This window comes from Henckelia pumila, chromosome 4, assembly GCF_033568475.1.
Source record: "Henckelia pumila isolate YLH828 chromosome 4, ASM3356847v2, whole genome shotgun sequence".
Taxonomy (NCBI): domain Eukaryota; kingdom Viridiplantae; phylum Streptophyta; class Magnoliopsida; order Lamiales; family Gesneriaceae; genus Henckelia; species Henckelia pumila.
The window spans coordinates 141272384-141292766 of NC_133123.1; the positions used below are offsets into that span (position 1 = coordinate 141272384).

The 20383-nt window shown below is 31.9% G+C and overlaps 2 protein-coding genes across 3 annotated transcripts; both read right to left on the reverse strand.

Moving 5' to 3' along the window:
* Nucleotides 1–4550: 4550 nt before the first annotated feature.
* On the reverse strand, nt 4551–8176 carry LOC140894797 (isoflavone reductase-like protein). Of its 2 annotated transcripts, none has more exons than XM_073303426.1 (4): nt 6671–8176; nt 6422–6556; nt 5162–5399; nt 4551–5023 (listed from the first exon to the last, which is right to left on the reverse strand). In XM_073303426.1, exons 1-4 carry the CDS (start codon nt 6851–6853, stop codon nt 4650–4652), a joined length of 930 nt encoding a protein of 309 aa, XP_073159527.1. In that variant the 5' UTR covers nt 6854–8176; the 3' UTR covers nt 4551–4649. The 2 variants fall into 2 exon arrangements, with proteins under 2 accessions (XP_073159527.1, XP_073159528.1); XM_073303427.1 differs by having other exon boundaries at nt 5174–5399; nt 6671–8173.
* A 2480-nt stretch (nt 8177–10656) lies between these two features.
* On the reverse strand, nt 10657–12124 carry LOC140894798 (isoflavone reductase-like protein). The gene is made up of 4 exons (XM_073303428.1): nt 11879–12124; nt 11617–11751; nt 11261–11498; nt 10657–11130 (listed from the first exon to the last, which is right to left on the reverse strand). The coding sequence occupies exons 1-4, from the start codon at nt 12059–12061 to the stop codon at nt 10760–10762; spliced, it is 927 nt and encodes a 308-aa protein (XP_073159529.1). The 5' UTR covers nt 12062–12124; the 3' UTR covers nt 10657–10759.
* Between the last annotated feature and the right edge of the window lie 8259 nt (nt 12125–20383).

The window sequence follows — 20383 nt, forward strand, 5'->3', positions numbered from 1 at the left end:
TGGATTCCGAGCTCTACAAGATGGGAGCCGACAAAAACGCACTGAAACTATAAATCTTGAAGGAAGAGCGTCTCGAAATACGACAAAAACACATGATCATATTCACGATCATGTCTTTGAAGGATCCCACATATTCACTGGATTGTAAGGAAGGAATAAACATGAAAAGGGCACTAAGCAGCAGGGGGATCTTGAATAGGAGGTGGTTGCCGGTGAACTTGGAATCTATGAAGGACAAGAAGTTCCAAGTTCAGGAAGAGTTGGAAAAGTTCCAACAAATTTAAATGATTTAAATGTAGAATGTTGTAAATATTATTTTCAAATGTTGAAAAATTGTGTATTAAATTTTATTTTCGAATTTTATATTTTAAATGATTTATAATAATGAAAAATTGTGCATTTAATATTTTTTTTTTGTTTTTTATCTGGAAAAAGACAACAGTTTTTATTTGTTGTAAAAGCGTTGTTTATTGCACCCAAAGACATCGGTTTAAAAACGTTGCAAAACTGTTGTCTATATCACTCAAAGACAACAATTTAAAGTTGTTGTCAAACTGTTGTCAAATGCACAAAAACACAACGGTGAAAAACTGTTGCAAAACCGTTGTCGTAGACCAAAAGACAACGGTTTTTCACTGTTGTCTATGAGCGCCACTTTTAACAACACTGCTTTTAACAACAGTTTTTAGGGGTCTACGACAACGGTTTTTAGCTGTTGTTGATGAGCATTTTTCTTGTAGTATCGATATTAGTGGCCCAAAATTTAATCCCGTAAGTAGAACAACTTATGCTTAATTAGGTTGCATTTGTACTCTTATTTTTCTTGTGATGTGCCAAACTCCAAGATCAAGCATCATCTTTTAATATTAAAATTCAAAAACTATATCTGTCTTACAAATTAAGCTAATCGATATCTAAATATTATATTCAACATTTTTTAAGTTTATGATTACATTAATTGCAAAATTATAGACATTAAGTAATGAATGATATCACCACATGTTGATCTCATTCAATAATTAGCAATACTTACTCTTTTATATTTGTCAAAGTTGTGCACATGACATTAGATTATCAACACCATTGTAATTGAGCGACAATTCTTACGACAATAAAAAATCATCATGGACATCATAATTATGTGTTATGCACCACAAAGAATTAGTCTCTCATGTTCAATTACTTCTCTATTTGTGACACAAATGTCCAAGATTGTTTCAAATTAATATGGAATGATTCTGAAACCCAAAAAATTGAAGCTAATTTACTTTCATTTGGCAAGGTCGATATTAGTAGCCCAAAATTTTGTCCCAATAAGTAAAATAATTTATGCTAAATTAAGTCATATGTGTACTCTTCTTGTTCATGTATTGTGTTAGATTAATTCCCTGATCAAACAAGTGAATCCTCGTCTAAAAAATAAAAAGTAAAAAATTTGCATGATTTATGAATACTAATTTGTCCTCCAATAAAGTTTGTTGTCATTGTGTGTTTTCCAGATTAATTTCACTAACCCTAATTTCAGTAAACTCTTCCGTTGATTAGTCATTCGAGGCCTCAGCGATTGTGAATATGAAAAATGACCAAAAATTAATAATCAATGCTAAAAATGAAGAACTTGACAGTTTATGTAAGAAATGTCATTTTTTAGTGGTATGACAAGATACTTGATTACCACAAAATTTGCAGCTCCAGGACCATCGTTTAAGTATTTTGCCTTCCAAGTGCCAATATTATACCACAAAATCTCAATTTTATTCTTAAGATCGCCATCAATAGCTTACAAGTTTATGCATTGTAAATTATTATTTTGCCACCAAATTTCGTTATATCTTCATTCATGTTGTTGGTTCATGCACAAGTAAATTTATTTTTGAAAAATTATTTACAAGTTTATGATAAAAATTAATTACGATCATAAACAAAATATATCTTCCAACTTCCAATTTTTAAAATCGAAAACCTAATTCATCTTATTGACAAGGAAACCAAAAATCCCATCTAGACATGGATTTATCCAAGGTCTGCGATTTTTTTTCTTCTGCGTTCGAAAATAGAGTAGGCAATAAAATAAATATATAAAAAATAAGAAATTGATAAAAACTCGAGAAGGAGAATTATCGACGATATAGCAACGGCAAAATAAAAGATTTATATAGCCTACGATTTCTGTAATTATTACTCACTTAAGGTTGGAATAATCCAATTTCAGATTTGTAGACTCTAAAAAATTGTTTGGCCTTCTTGATTGAATAATTTAAAAAATTTAAGTGCCTGTATATAGAAGTTTGTTGGAAGAATATGTGGTTAGGAGAAGGTTGACCTAAGATTGGAGAGAGAAAAAGGGAAAAATGATAAAAAAAAAATAAAAATAAAAAAAAATTGATTAGGGGTTGTCATGGAGTTTAAAAAAAGTTTCATTGATACAGGGACTGAAAGTACATTTATATTTGCTATGGGGGATTTTACATGAATTTGCCAAAAAAATAATGTCAATTTGTTTTTATATTGAAATGTTATCTTTCTTATTCAATATCATTAATTTTTTTATCTATTAAAAAAATTCGTCTTCTTTATATATTGTTTATTTGCATTTGAGTGCAAGCTAAAATATCACTAAATTAAAACTTTAAACATCTTTATTCGTATGACTAATACTTAATAATATTTTTTTGAAATAATAATTAGAACTTTAAAGAAGACATCAGATGAAGGAGATATGAGCCATCTACTACAGCGCCTCAAAGAGGCGAGATGGAGATTGAGAAGTGGGAGCAAGAAGATGGAGGAAATCTTGTGATTAGAAGAGGAAGAAGACAATGATGAAAAAGACAAGGAAACAATACAATAAATTGGGGTAGGTGAGAAGAAATAAATTATAATTGTACATTAGAAGGAATGACTACATAAAACCAGAGCCGCACCTTTTATAAGGTCGAAGAGGCCGCTGCGCCTCAGGGCCCGGCCCAACTGGGGGCCCATTTTTTTTAAAAAAAACTTTCTTGTATTTGTTTGTGGTAATGATCAAATAAAAAATAATTCACATAGTTTTTATGAAAGACAAGATCCAATACCAATTTAATTTTTTAAATCTAATTTACTACACTTCAATGAGATTAAGTTGCTAAACTTTCACTTTAATTTTTGTGTTGTTGAATTTATGGAGCTAATATCGAAGTTATATAAAAATTGATATTATTTTTATTGATTTAATGATTGTTTGAGATTTAAATAATGGGTTAAGAATTTTTTGAATATATAGAGTCATATAAGGTTAATGAATTTTTTTTAATGATTTTGAATTTTAAAATATCATTATGAATCACCTAGCTATATATTTATTTTTAATAATTAATAGGTATAACAAAAGAACATCTAAAATATATCTTTAATATATATCTTGAGCTCAAAAGAGAAAAATAAAGCAAATAGAGGAGACATTAATTAATTCAAATTCCAGTTGTGATATTGACAAATATTTTAGTAGAAAAAAAAAGAGAATAATTAGGGGATAATTTGGTGATTGAAAGTCATTGTTCACTGTTATTAACCACAAGAAAAGAGCCCATTTTTATTATTCGCCTCAGGCCTCATCAAACACAGCTACGACTCTGCATAAAACGTAGTCAATCCAACAAGACTTGAACTGAGTAATTAATACAATTTTCTCCTCCAGATACTAGAAATAAAACCATAGCGATATTATACTCAAAACACTCGTAAAATCATTTTCTCCGATCTCGTTCATAGGCTAGTCTCGTTTTCTCACTCCAAAACCAATTCTACCGAAAACATTAAACTATCTTGCAAGACATAAAAATATATTAGGGATATACCTAACATCAAACAATAAATCATAACTTTATACTTCATAAATAAAATTCATAAAACTATTAAAATTATTGAACACAATAAATAAACTTATATATATTTAAATACATGAAATATCAACATTTAAATCATTTACACATGCAACACATAAAAAAATATTTAATTGAGAATAAATTTAAATCATAAATAATAAAATACAATAACTTAAAATTCATTTAAAATTCTTTTAATAAATCATGAATAGATTTATGAATTTTTCATATATTAGGAACAAGTAGTAGTTTTCTTTGTTGGTTAATCAGCAGAGATTTGGGATATAATGACAACGAAGAGTGAATAGAAACAGAGAAATATACAGCTAGCACACACATTTATTTATTATTCATTAATTAATTAATACACACAACAATTTAACATAGTTGTGGAAATTCCGCCAAGATCTCTTCGTTAGTTGGGTGAAGAATCCGAACGAATCAGATTTTTTGAGGAACGTATCGAGAGAGAATTTTTGATTTGGTTAGACAACGTGTGGTTGGTAAACAAGAATCGGTTTTTTAGAAAGGTACAGTATGTATCGTCAAATTTCAATATGATTCCACAAGATCTAGTTCGTTAATCAGTAAAGATTTGGGATATAATGACAACAAGGCAGGGGCTATGCTCCACCGGATGTCCTTCACCCGGTGCAGCAGGTGCAGGACACCCGGTGGAGCATATATTATTCATTAATTAATTAATACACACAACAATTTAACATAGACGCATGCATCACATACTATATATATAAACTAACACCTTGAAACAAGATTTAAATATTCTTAAACAAACTGATGAAGATACTCTTCCACTGTTTTGTATTCAACCTCTGGATAAAGCTCCGAGGCCTCAACCCCGAATGTGGGATCGATCTCGTAGTTTGTAAAAACCCCCTTCACAAAAATGGAGTGGTTGAGTGACAACAATAATTTGCTTATATGGTTTGGAGCTTCTGCAATTTGTTTCAAGATTTGTTCTTCGGAAACATACTCTTTCTCCAGTGTTTTACCAATCTTCTTCTCCCATAATGAAACAAGGTCATTAAATGAATATATATTATTGGGTGGCTTGATGTACAGAATCTTGTTCAGTGTTCTCGGATCATCCACTGCTTTGATCGTATATGTCCCAATATCGTGCTCGTCATTGAAGACAGCTGCAAAGCGAAAAAAAAAAAGAAGCATTTATTTCTTAGATTAGATGGATATATATATGATTGATTTAATAAAAATTAATTGTTCTGTACATGCATGCATACACACACATGAAAAAAATAATAATAATAATTTGATACCTTTAACGTTACCATCTCCTAAGATAATAACTTTATCTCTGGGAGGAGCAGTAGCGCCTGGTTGAATTAGCGTTGAAAGCGAATGGCCTGCGAAATAGTTGGACGTCACATAGGTGTAAGGTATTCCTTGTGCTTCTACTGCTCTGCGGATTCGAGCTTTAGTTTCAAATGCAAAATTCGCTGGTTCGACACCACTAGCACCATCTACATCGTTCCCGAATTCCGAAGGCAAAAATCTCTATACAACAAAAATGGTAATTTGGATTTACACATATCACAGTCTGCGCGCAATACAAACTTCACTTGCTTCTCATGGAAATGAATTCACCCATTTTCTTTTTGGATGGCATGATTGTTATGGATCTTTCCCAGAATTTACCTCATGGATTATATTCTTCTGTAACGCTGGTTCTTAATTACATTCCTCCAAAGTTTAGGCAGTGCTTGATCCATAGACGAGACCTTATAGATTTAAATTGAATTTGGTTGAGTAGATTATGAAATTTAATTTGATGGATTCCTTACTTGATGCATGGGCTCTTTTTGACTATATATATGATAAGGAAGCCCAATCATATTTCAGACATTACCACCACTCTAAGCTAGCTATTAGTACTGGATCCATTGGATATGACATATACTTGATTGGGACTGTCGGACATATATATCTTGGTCCAAATTAAGGCCCACGAGTTTTGATCCGTAGGGTATATATGTTTTGATCCGTTTATGTGCAATCATGCTACATGCTGGCGTGATTTGTTCTGGGTTTTATTCTTCACCGATGAATTTACAAGTTTCTATTTATTTTGTAAATCAAAGACTAGGCTTAGATTTTAGACATGGTTGGGTTGGTTTTAAGGTAATCTGTGAATCTGCTGAGATTTTGGTACTTCAACTTTTGGACAAGTCAAATTTATGTAAATTAAAGCGACATAGGTAGTTTTGTGAAATTTTGTTAGAAGCTGAGAATTGATTATTAGAAGTTGTCCCAAACAATATCATGTTTAGGCAGTGTTTGATCAGAGAGCTTTTGACTCCCAAACGTACACTACCTTAGCCTCTTTTGCTTGTTTCGTATCAGTTAATGAATTATACATCTGTGCGGATTAATTTTCCAGTTGATTAATGTCTTCTCGTGACCTTATATATATCTAGATAAAATTAACCCAAATTTAAGAGTCAAACAACTTACACCACATGCACAAGAATACATCATTGATACAAGAGATATAAAAAGTAAAAATGAAGCAAATTAACCTTAACATTTCCAGCCTCTTTAATAGCAGCAATGATCTTCACTTGATCAGCAACCTGAAATAGACCAACAGTGGATATGACCACATCCACTTGCTTTATAGCCTTCACCAAACTCTCGTGATCATTCAAATCACCCTGCATATAAAAATGGAAGTCCCCAATTAATCAAGAATATACCTCGATCGATCCACGGAAAATAAGAGAAGCAATATTCTTTTATCAAAGTAAATACAAAAACGCAATTAGTACAATAAGAATGGCGACACCAGAGTTCTTGAAACCTTTCACGATTTTGCTTTTAACAGGATCAGAAACGGTGCTCTCTCTGAACAAAGCAAACGTGGGGTGGCCGGATTTGGCACTTGCTTCCAATACGAATTTGCCTATGGACCCTGTTCCTCCGATTATCAGAATCTTGCTCCTCTCGCCCATCTTCTTGCTTCTTTTGTTTTTTTGGTCAACTCAAGTACTTGTGATAAAGAGATGTAATTACTTGATATTAATTAAAGAATATATGTGGTGCTATGTTGCGTCTCGTGTAAGCCTATATATACACAACTCACGATATATAATATAGGTTTTATTTTCTTTTATTTTATCAAATGTAATGAGAAGGCTATATTTAGGATAATATCATATTTAAATTGAACAATCAATACATGTGCGGTACTCCATTAATTTTTTATCAATACATTTTTCATGATCTATTATTAAATATATATATACCTTAGGGTACTAACTTAATTACGCACACTCGACAAAAAGCCATTTCATTTTTCACAAATTTGTTAAAAAAAATTCATAATCATTTATTTTTAGAGTTTGCAAACACTATCTATCGTTGCAAATCTATGTTAGAGTAGGATGACAATTTTCTCCGAACCCGATTAAATAAATGGGTATGGGGATCTCGTATATGGGTATGGAGGGGATGTAGTGATATCCTACACATACCCAACCCGATACCCGATTAAATATAATATAAATATAAATGTATATTTATTTACATATTAATTTATATTAAATAAATGCTGATTTAATTTTTTTTTTTTGTTGAATTATGTTAGTTGGATTTAACAATAAAAATTATTAATATAAATCTAACGCTATTATGTACGATAATAATGTTAAGATAAATTATTTACAATATTTTGTTATTTTTTATAATTCTTAGGTTATTAGTTTATTGATTTCTTCTATCTTTCATTTTTTTCTTATTTTTCTCTTATAAATTTGATATAAAATATGATAAATAATCATATTTTTAACAAAATAATTCAAATTTGAACAAATGTATTTGTATGGGGTAGAGAGATAAATGGGAGATGAGTAGGGTATGGATATCCGATACTCCGACGAGTATGAGGACGAGGATGAAATACCCGACGGGTATGAGTATGGGTATATATGGAGATGGATTTAATAAATCGGTATGGGGATGGATACGTGATATCCTACTCATATCCGACTCATTGTCATTCTTAGGCTAGACGATCGCTCACGTATTTGACCAATATTGTCGATTAGTTTAACTGAAGTATTGGCATGAGTACTTTTTGGATGATGAATTTCATTATGATCAAGATCACGTTCAGATCAATTGAGTTCTAAGCATAATGAATGTGATCAATTACATTGTATATACACGAGATAATAGTGACCATTATTCATTCATTGCCTTTTAGGCATGCCAACAATTTGGGTCTAGGTATAAATTATCTTATCTAGTCCCAAGTTTTTTTGTCATATTATTTATCCATCTTTCAAATATTTATCTCACATCAATCAAATCATTAATTATTTATTTTACATCAATCAAATCATTTAATTTAAATTGCTATATTATTTTTATAAATAATATTATTTATATTTTATTAATTATTAAAAGGATAAAATAATAATTTACTATTTTTATATAAAATATAATCAATTCAATCAAACAAACTATAATCTATCAGTTAAATCAAATCTTATATTAACTATCTTTTTTTATTTATTTTTTATTACAATATATTACATATCTCTATATTATTTATCTTATCACTCACTTCAAACGGACCTTGGAGTACTATTGTATTATTCAAATAAACGCTAACACTCCCGCTGTCATTTCATTCGATGGCTTGAGTTCAAGAATTTTCCTTCTCGCTAATCACTTTTAAAAAAAAAAATAAAAAAAACATTTAGGAAATTAAAGAAAGAAAAAGAAGATTTCAAATTCACGTTCTATCTTAAAATTCAAACATAACTTTTCTTTCTGGCTAGTCTATTATATCAAAGTAAATATTTAAAATATATAGTCATTGATAAATATAATATAAATAAATATTTCGGCATATCAAATATATCACTTGGTCAATTGACCTCATTCGTGTGCCACGTATATCCGATTATGAAATATATAGTTGTATTTTATTGGTGGATGAAATATATTTTTGGTTTTGTTAATAATGAATTATATTTGTATTTTTACTCATGTAACTTGCATTTTTTTTTATTTTTGGTCATATTAATTATAAATTTGTCATTTTATTCCTATAACTTTATGTTGTTTTCATTTTTTATCATTAAAATTTTATTTGCTTTCATTTTCGGTTTTTTTTATGACCTCAGTAAAAGATAGAATCCAATTAAAAAAAATCAAAAAATAAAAATAACATACAAGTTAAAAGGATAAAAAATGGAAGCAAATACTACAAATGAAAATAAACCATAGCATGACCAAAATTGAAAGGAAAAAAAAACCAATAACAAGACAAAAAATATGGTCTCCCTTCATGGGTGAAATATACATTTTCTATTAGATATTAATTAATTATTCGATTGATTAAAATTGTTCATGTTATAATAAGTGGTTAGAAGTTAAAAAGGGGTTTCAAATTCATAATGATAAATTTACTAGTTTTTATGTTTAAATCTATTTGACAATAGATTTCAAATCTCAACCTCTTATTTTTTAATCCAGATTTCAAATTCACGGTAATATGTATCCTCTCAAATCATCCCTTCAAAGTCCTTTAGGTTGTGTTTGGATTATTGAATTGTTTAAAATATATTTTAATGTATTTTTGTTGTTTAAAGAGAATTCCATAAATTTCATATTTACACATTGAATGCTTCTATGAGTAGTATTTCTTATTAATTGAGATAAATTCAAGTCCACAACTTAATAATATCGTTTGAAATTCATTTTATTTTTTTATTATAAATAGTAAAAAAAAAAATCAAGATGTAGATTTAAGATTAAATATATTGTTTCGTTCTAAACAATAAATCAATCAAAATTAAACTCATTGATTTCAAATTCATTAACCCAAACGTAACCTTAAATTCGAAATCCTCTAAATGTGCCATACCCTCTTTGGCAAATTAACACACCATCTTCTCATCTTTTACTTGGATTTTTTTGTAAAAATGAATATCTTTACTTGGCCTTTGATTAAGTGATTGCTGACCATATGCTGCACAATCTCACATGATTTTATATTTTCTTTGAGTGGAATTAAACTCTCGATCTATTACATGCTTCTAGGGGTACTGTCTGATGCTAAGTTATAAATACAATTAATTGCGCCATGAGTATTATTTTATGTCTAATGTATTTTTTTATTACTCATATTATATATAACATATTCATGTCATTTGATTATATATCTTGTTCTATGCATTAAAAATTTCAATAATTTTTTTGGAAAATATAATCAAAATACATTTTGCCAAATTTTTAGAAATTCTGGTTTCAACAACAGGCAATTAACTGGAAGCTTCGTGTAGAATTTAGGCAAAGTTGTTATGGCATTTCCACATAGGGGAAAAAAGGAAAATAAATCTCTGTTTTTCAATGGAGTATTATATGAGTCTCGCGGTTTTTAGTAATTCTTTTTATACAAATCAAATTTATGAGGTCATCATAAGTTTGATATAATATCTTTTTGTCCTTCTGATTCTAGGAATCTTGATCTCAAATATATATATATATATATATATATATACAAGTCAATGTTCAGTTCTTTAATTTGCATTTCATGATAAAGGAACACAACAGGTGACATGCATGGTTTTTAATATTCATTGTAAGATTGGAAATTTATCGCTTTACGAAAAGTTCATGTTGCTAACGCAGTCGGAAGAAGATAGTAAGGCATTTGGTTAACAGAATTAATCAGATTTACTTGTTTTCTAAGTTGTATACTCAAAACGGAGATTGAGTAGAAATAAAGAAATAAGCAGACAAACGCACATTTATTCATTAATATTAATAATAATTAACACACAACAATAACACAGGCAACAAACAGTACACATACTGTAACACCACCATGAAGGAAGATTTAATTCTCAAACAAATTGATCAAGAAACTCTTCCACCGTTTTGTATTCAACTTCTGGATAGAGCTCCGTGGCCTCAACCCCGAACGACGGCTCGATCTCGAAGTATGTCTGATCCCCCTTAACATAGATCGAGTGGTTGATTGAGAGTAAGACGTTGGCAGGGAATGGAGTTTCAGAAATTTGTTTCAAGACTTGTTCTTCGGGAACATATTCTTTCTCCAGTGTTTTACCAATCTTCTTCTCCCATAACGCAACAAGGTGGTTGAATGAATAGATATTCTTGTGTGGCTTGATGTACAGAACCTTGTTCAATGTTCTTGGATCATCAGCTGCTTTGATCGTATATGTCCCGATATCGTGCTCATAATTGAAGACAACTGCGAATTATAAGCGAGGACAAATATATACCAAGAAAGACAACATCAGAATATATATATGGTCAAATTTGTAATTCTTTGATCGATGGATGATTGATTTTGTGTGAGGACTCTGCTATTTGAATGATACCTTTAGCGTTACCATCTCCTAAGATGATGACTTTATCTCTGGGAGGAGCAGTGGCGCCTGGTTGAGATAGCGTCGGGAGCGAATAGCCCGCGAAATAGTTGGAAGACACATAGGTATAAGGTATTCCCTCTGCTTCAATTGCTCTGCGGATTTGAGCTTTAATTTCGAATGCAGACTTTGCTGGTCCAACAGCACGAGTGCGATCTACATCATTCCCGAATTCCGAAGGCAAGAATCTCTACAACGTATATACAACAAAATTGGCTTGTATATATATACGAATAAAACTTCTAAGCATAATGATCAATTACAGCAAAGCGAGGACAAATACGAAGAAAGAAGATGAAGCCAATTACCTTAACATTTCCAGCCTCTTTAATAGCAGCAATGATCTTCACTTGATCAGCCAACTGAGAGTGGCCAACTGTGGATATGACCACATCCACTTGCTTTATAGCCTTCACCAAACTCTCGTGATCATTCAAATCACCCTGCATATAATTAAAAGCAAATTAAAGGGTCCAATCCAATCAATTAATATCACCCGATGGAGCATGAAAGAAGCAATCTTTTAATGGATACGGAATTTGATCCAAGTAAATACAAAGACGTGCATACAATAAGAATGGTGACACCAGAGTTCTTGAAATCTTCCACGATTTTGCCTTTAACAGGATCAGAAATGGTGCTCTCTCTGAACAAAGCAAACGTGGGGTGGCCGGATTTGGCGCTTGCTTCCAACACGAATTTGCCGATGTAGCCTGTTCCTCCGATTATCAGAATCTTGCTCCTCTCGGCCATTTTCTTGATTTACTTTTTTAGACTCAGAAGTTGTGGGAAAGAGAAGTAGTTAGCACTTAGTTGTAAAGAACAAGTGGCGTTGTCTTGCGTCTCGTGTAGTCTTTATATATACACAAGGCAATTCATTCTATATACAGGTTTTTTTTTTTTAGTACACTATATATTTTATTTTATGAATAATATTATATGTATAATATCTCAAAAATTACGTATGGTTATACGTTATTTTTAAAATTATAAAATTATAATTATATTTGAAATAATTTTATAATTTGAAAAATAACGTATAATAGTAAATGATGTTAATTGTATATTCAATATGATATTTTTATTTTATTTTTTTTATCGAGACAAATTAAAAGGGCACTATCCTTTTTTTAGAAGCCTCAACTACTCAAAAGCGAAAGTGAATAATGGAAGATACTATGAATCTGGACAAGTAGTTGGTGAGAGTATATATTCAATTTCAGAATATGCACGATTTCGACCAATGATTAATATATTCTTGTTGACGTTTTGGACGATGAATTTTCATTATGAACAAGATCACGTCCAGATTAATTGAGTTCTAAGCATGATGATGGTGAATCATGATCACATTAATATAATGTATATAGACGAGATAGTGACCATTATTCATTCATTGCCTTAGGCATGTATTTTACCGGTCTCAGGATAAATGAGATTTTTCTATCTTCCAATCAAATCAAAGTTAATAGGTGGATAAATATAAATAGATCTAGTCCATTTAATTTAAGAGTGAGTTGTCCTAAAATCCCTAATATCCTTCTTAACTTTATTATAACTCCCTATGCAAAAAATTTTTTACTATAACTCCCTAGGACCACCAAATTTGAATATTTTAATATTTAATTCTTGTACTAAATTTATGCTAATCTATGCTTGAAATCTATAGGTTCTATGCTTAACTTGTAAAGGTTTTATGCTTGAATCCAGAGATTTTGTGCTCATTTGCAGTATAAAGAATTATGCGGAAAAATGGTATACATTATGTTTTTCACTAAATACAGATGAAATTCGGGAGTCGAGAAAAATGTAGCTATTCAGCTATTTTTCGCAAAAATGTCAAGTCCCTGGAGAGAAATGCTGATTAAAGAATACGTTTCAGGTAATCTTGATACATTGGCAAGACGCGCGTCCTTTTTGAAAGGAAAATTGGCAGAATGGTGTCATATGGCAGCATTACAAAAGAACTACAAGAAAATAAGGGGTATAGATAAGCGTACACCTTTGTGTTGTAGAGAAAATGATCTTCCAACGATCATTGGAAACAGAACACAGGGATTTAAAAGGAAAAAATTCAGAAATAATCCCTATAATAAAAAAATGAAGAGTTCTTGGAAACCAAGAACATTTTGGTCCAAACAAAAAGCCAGATCCTATAGATCAGGTAGAAGAAGTGGACCTACAAGAACGTTCCCAGCAACAGGCTCATCACAAATCAGGGAAAGAACACCATCAAGAAGAACTTTCAGAAGAACTCATACAAGGGCAAGTGAAAGTTTCAAGGATTGCAACTGCTGGACATGTGGAGCAAAAGGACATATATCTACAAATTGTCCAGAAAATGAGAAAAAAGGAGTCAAACTCTTTGAAGCAACACCAGATATGGATGATGCGGTTTTCTTTCAAGATCTAGTTCAAATAGATCAATTTGAGGATATCCCCTCAGATGAAAGCATATACGAAGAAGAGATATTATTTAGTCAATAAGTTTCTGATGATGAATCAGAATCAGAATCAGAGTAAAGAAGAGGTGTTTCGACATGAAACACATGAAAGTTTGGCTGGGTTCTTTAGTCAAACCACGATATCTCATAATATGGTTCAAAGGATTATGAGAGAAAATCCAATACTACAGAAGTACCAAGGATTTTCGGCAGGACAAGTTGAAAGAGTTTTAGGGAACCTAGGGCTAAGACAAAGAAGACATAATTTGATTTATAAGGTATCCAGAAGGGAAATGGCGATTCCTATGGAATTAACCAGTAATCAAATTGAGATGCAGTTGATTCCCTTTGAAGAAATTCGAGAGGAATTACAGAAATTAAAAGCAGAAGTAGCAAAGACAATGACTTGGATTCATATTGGAGCAATCCAGATTATGATCAAAGCTACTTTTAAAGAAAGAATAGATTCACCCATAGATATCGTAGTATGCGATAAAAGAATGGGGAATATACAAGATGCGGTTCTCGGAACTATCTCAAGAAATTTGTGCGTAGGAAAAATTGTGGGAGTTATTTATCCAAGAATAGCCTACAATTTAGCTTATAGAGATTTTAGTCGAGCCTTGACGTTGCATCAAAACTCAAGAAAAAAAACTAATGAAGAAAGGTAATAGGTCATATTCTATTACATATCAAATTTCATATGCTCTTTCTAATACTCACCATTTATTAGAAATGAGTTCATTGAAATTCCAGAGATATTTGGGAAAGTTGCTCATGCAATATACCCAGAAAGAATCGAGTTTCCTTTAATTCAAGAAACAGTCATTCAAATTCAAGACAGACTTGTTCTATACAGAGACCTTAAAATAAAACCCCGAAGGTTATCTTTCCAAGGAGACCGAATGACAAGTAGGAGATTAGACAAATCTCCTATTCAAGAAATTCCACCAGAAGAAAAGAAGTTTTCTATAATAAGAAAACTTAGATCTCCATAAGGATGGAAAGAAGTGAAAATAGTATTCGAAATTACAAGTCATCGGAATCAGTTCCCTTGTAACTCGATTTACTATTTGGAACAACAAGAAAAAGGAACTTACCAAGGAGTGATAAATATTGGAGAATTGAAAGTTCAAATCTGTGGAATTCCAGGAAAAGAAATGGATCAGCTCATTCTTGGCCTAGAATTTCTGGAGGACCATAAACCATGAAAACACCTTGAAAAAGAAATAGAGTTTATGGCAAAAGAGAAGACTTGGAGGATTCAATAAAAATTCTAAGAGATGGAAAACCAAGAGAATTGGATAAGGGACAATCCCTTAAACAGATTCGAAAACTCTGTTTACAAACAGAGGAAGAAGCAACTATTGAAATTAGTGAGTCATGAACATGATTTACTAGGACGCATCGAAGAAGTAGAGAGAAGTAACCATCCTCTACCTTCTGAAGCCTTAGGAAAACTAAAGGTGAAAAGTCTTAATCGGATTACTGAGTTGCAACACAGTCTATTAAAAATGGCAGGGCCATTTAGTAATCCTTTTAAAAAATGACAACAAGTCCTTTCTCCATATACATTCCAATAGGAATGTTGTATGAACAATATAAGGCTGAATACTTTGCAGCTTATATTGATTCGGGAGCAGGAATTTGTACAGCAAAAAGAGGAGTCTTTCCTGAAGAATGTGAAGAAGAATTGCCAAAAATTGCTGGACGGGATTTCTCTAGAAGAATTTTAATTCTTTGCAAAGGAATAAAACAAGCAGAAATCCTCATGGGAGGAGCAGGTCAAACACCTTGGTACAAGGTAAAGACACCACCAATCTATTTCCATGATACAGGAGCTGATATCCTGTTAGGAAATAACTTCTTATAAATGTTTAAGAAGTACACACAAGACAATGAGTCAAGAAAACTTATGTTCACTAAAATTTGTGATCATAAAATTATCGTTCAAAGACTCAAAGTTGCTTTTTTATCGACAATTGCCGATAATATTTCGCAGCCAGCGTGGTGATAAAGGACAACTTTTTCATCCAAAAATGAAAGATCCAAGAAGGTTTGGAGAAACCATGTTGAAAATAACAACATAACAAGAACTCCAAACAGAGGATATGGAGCTTCTCAAGGTAACTCTAAATCACAGAGATATAGAGTTAGAAAATAAGGTATCCCTTGAAGATGTCAAAAAGAGGCTCAAAGAAAGTTACAACGAGCATCCTTTGGCATGGTGGGATAGAAATCAGCTCAAAGCTAGTCTTAATCTAAAGGAAGGCAAAGAGTATGAATTCGTCAGATATAAGCCTATCCCGATGAACATAACAGATCAAAGGGATATGAGAATAATTATCAAGGAACATTTGGACCTTGGTCTAATCAAAGAAGGAGTTTCACCATATAGCAGCCCAGGATTTCTGGTCAGAAATCATGGTGAAATAAAAAGAAGAAAACCCAGGTTAGTTATTAACTACCAAGGTATTAATAAAATCCTGGAGTTTGATGGGTACTTCATACCGAGTAGAGAACACCTAATTAGTTGTGTACGAAATGCTATAGTGTTCTCAAAATTTGATTGTAAGTCTGGATTTTGCCAGATTCGAATGGAAGAAGGCAGTAAGAAATTCACAGCCTTCTCTACTCCACAAGGACACTATATTTGGGAAGTTATGCCTATGGGATTGGCTAATGCACCCCAGATATTTCAAAAAAAGATGGATAACCTTTTTAAAGATTATTTCAACTTTATGTTTGTTTATATTGATGATATTTTTATAGTATCAAAAAATATAGACGAACACGTTAAACACTTAGAGATTTTCTCTAAAATTTGTAAACAAGAAGGACTGGTCTTATCTGAAAAGAAAGCAGTCATAGCAACAAGGAAAATTGAATTCCTTGGTATTGAGATTGATGAAACTGAAATAATTCTACAACCCCATATTGTGGAAAAGGTAAATAATTTTCCAGATAAACTCAAAGACATAAAACAACTCCAGAGTTTTCTTGGAGTAGTTAATTTCGCAGGGATGTTCATTAACAACCTAGCAATGTACAGAAAAGTGTTCAGTCCTTTGTTAAAAAAGGATGCTAGGTTTATATGGACCAAAGACCATACTCAAGGGGTAAACCAATTAAAAGAGATATGTAAGAATCTCCCAAAAATGGCTATACCCGAAGATGAAGATGATCTGGTTTTATTTATGGATGCTAGTGACGATTGGTGGGCAGCAGTCCTTACCAAGATCACTCCGGATGGAGAAATACCATGCAGATACTGTAGCGGTCTTTTTTCAGAATCAGAGGCCATCAGATGGAATATCAACGAAAAGGAATTTTATGCAGTTAAAAGGGCTTTTGAAAAATGACCATTATTTTTACTTGCTAAAAAATTCACGCTAAAGGTTGATAACACTCAGGTAAAAGCTTTCTTAAAAAATAAGATTGAATCTAAACCTGAGAAAGCTAGGTTATTAAGATGACAAGCATTATGTCAAAATTATATTTTTGATATTGTTATTATTAAATCTCATAAAAATATTCTTGCAGATTTCTTAACAAGAGATGGAAGGCAGTGACGTGGATTTCATCATGAAAATGCAGAGGCATCTCAGGGAACACCTTGGGTTGCTTCAAACCGAGTTCAACCAGTTAGCCATTAATGCGGAAATGGCCGGCAGGTTACAACAAGCTGATCGGATCAAAATATCTAATCGAATTACAGGATGTATGCAAGCTCAAACACAACTAGGGGCTGCTATTCAAGGGCCAATTGTGAAGGCCATAGAGAAACCATTGGTTTCTCATAAACAAGATATGCTAAAACCATTTGTTTTACAAAAACAATAAATACAACCACCGGTTGGAAAACAAGATGTTGAGGAAGCTAAAACTCAAGAAACAAGTGCTAATCTATCATCAGCTTTTGATGATCTAGATGAAGCAACAATTGATGAGGATTCCTAATCAAGTCAACCCTCCGCCTCTGGGATAAAAGAGGAAGAGATCAATCTTAGGCCCAACACTGACAAGGGCAAATCTAAGATCGATACTAATCCGCCTATTATTTCTCCATTTCAGGTTTATCAACAAAGGTGGGAGAAATTAAGTACAAGAAGTGAAATTAACCCTAACACTTGCAGGGTTGATGTTGCAGGGATATATCCAAGGGTATGGCTAAAAAACAATGTCAATCCTAAGGATGTAAAGTTTTGGTATGAATTTGGAGCCTTGGCCTCAGTTTATACAACGTCACCAAGCTTTCCGGAGATATCACAGTTACCCAAATGGATTCAGGAAGCAGTCCAAGAAACATGGGCAAATAACGACCATTTGTCCAGAGGAGATGTGCTTGAATTATATTTCTTTAGTGCAGCTCCAGAACCAACAGGAAAAGGATCACACGAACCCTTTCATTTCATCAAGCTAAGGAGACCTGACATGAATAATCAAAGATTCATTAAGGACCCTATTCCTGAGGAAATACCTTTAGTGTCCACTTTTGTAGAAAATTAAATTTCAATCAGAAGGGCATGGGGTATTTGGGTTTGTCTCACCGAGATGGACAAGGTCAAGTTTTCGTTCAAATTTTATCAGAATTCTGTGAATGGATCATTCCTGTTAAACACAATGACAGGAAAAACTACGGCTTTTGCGGAAGAACTCTTCGAAAAGAAGAGAAACTTTTTATGGAACAACAAGCTGCCGGGGAGTAAAGAGACTCGCCAAAAATTTTGTAACATGGCTCATATCGGAAGATGGTCAGAGAACATCTGCCCAGAGTGTCCTAACCAGAAGGAGCCAGAATTCGGAAAAAACTTCAGACCCCGAACGGATCGAAAAGATTTTTCCGAGACAAGCAAAGGTGGACAAGGACCACCAAAGATGCGTTTTCACAGGGGCCTACTTCAAAAGCAAAAGATGCCCCGACAACAATAAAGCAGACATGTGAGGAGAATAAAGTCAAAAAAAAGTGGCAGGCATGTGATTCCTCTACTAGTAAAAGATGCCATCAATAATGGCATAAAAAATACAAGACAGCTGCCTCCTCCACTAGTAAAAGATGTCATCAATAATGGCATAAAGAAATAGAAGATAGCTGTAAGATTTCCTGAAGTTTCTCGGTGAAACGAGTGGAACCTCAGCTATAAATACAAGCGTTCAAGGAAGCTGAAGACATAGATCATTCCCTTCAGTTTTCTTACAAATAAATTGTTGTAATATTTCTCTCTCTATTATATTAAGTTTTCTTTATGTATTACAAGAACAAGGCTACTATGAGTAGCTAAACAAGTTGTCTTCTCCTCTTCAAAGGAGTTGATTTATGTAATAATATCATGTCTGAATAATTTTTTTAAAGCCTCTTGTTCTTTCATGCTCATATTTTATAATTAAATTTATATACCATACGCCTTAAGGTAAAAAACGAATTAAGGTTGTGCTGTATGTCGTTGAAGGAGCTTGTGCAGAAACCATCTGTTGCGACTGCGTGGTTGGAGTGTGAGGAGTACTTCGTAAAACTCGGCAGGTATGACCCGACGACATTTTGGTCAAAGAGGTATTTAAATTTATTTCATCTTACGGAAGCATGTTGGACCCTAATTCGGAGTATATCGGCTGAAAACCTTGCGTAACTGATAGTCTTGCATGGCCGGGACTGGTTCGATAGGTTAACAATGCCACGTACAAAGGATTAGTTGCTAAATAATATTTAATTCAAAAATGGGGACCACTAGGGCGTTGAAATAAAAAAAATTATGGTTAGGGAGTTAAGATAAAGTTTGAAGGGTTGGTAGGTATTTTTAAATCATTTATCCTTAATTTAAATATTTAAATATATGCATATATATATTTAAATAAGTATAATATAAATATAAATACATATTTCAACGTTTCAAATTTATCTCTTGGTCAATTCATCTCATTCGCTCACTCCACGGATTCTAGTATAATTTCATTGGTGGAACATAAACTATTGGATCTATATTCATTATTATATTGACTAAAAATTGTTGTCACTGTGAAAATTTCAAATCCATAAGTAGAACTAATAACAAATTCACTAGTTTGTTTAACAAAATCCACTCGAACATGGATATAAAATCTCGAGTAATTATTTTTTTAATCAGATTTTAAATTCACCCCAACATAAAAATTCCATTTGGACAACTAATTTAAAAACGTATTTAGAGTTTTATAAGTAAAAAAAATTTAATGTGATTGGACGAGATTTTGTAAACAGTTTTTGAAAAGTATTATTAAAATATTTTTCAAATATAATTTTTAAAAAATAATTGAGATATGTTGTTTAAATATTTTAGAATTAAAGCAATGATGAAAAACATAACATACTAATTTTTAATTGTAAAAACATTTTTTATAAAATAGTTATTCAAGTGCATATTTATTCTTACAACTTTTAAAATATTTTATAATTTAAAAAAAACATTTTATAAATACTTGTGAAATGTAGTTAATAATTTCATTGGTGGAACATAAACTATTGGATCTATATTCATTATTTGATTGACTAAAAATTGTTGTTACTGTTGTGAAAAGGTAAAAATTTACGGTAAAAAGTAAATACTCCAAAACTTAAAATATATCAAACTCTACACTTTATAATATTTTTCTCTCA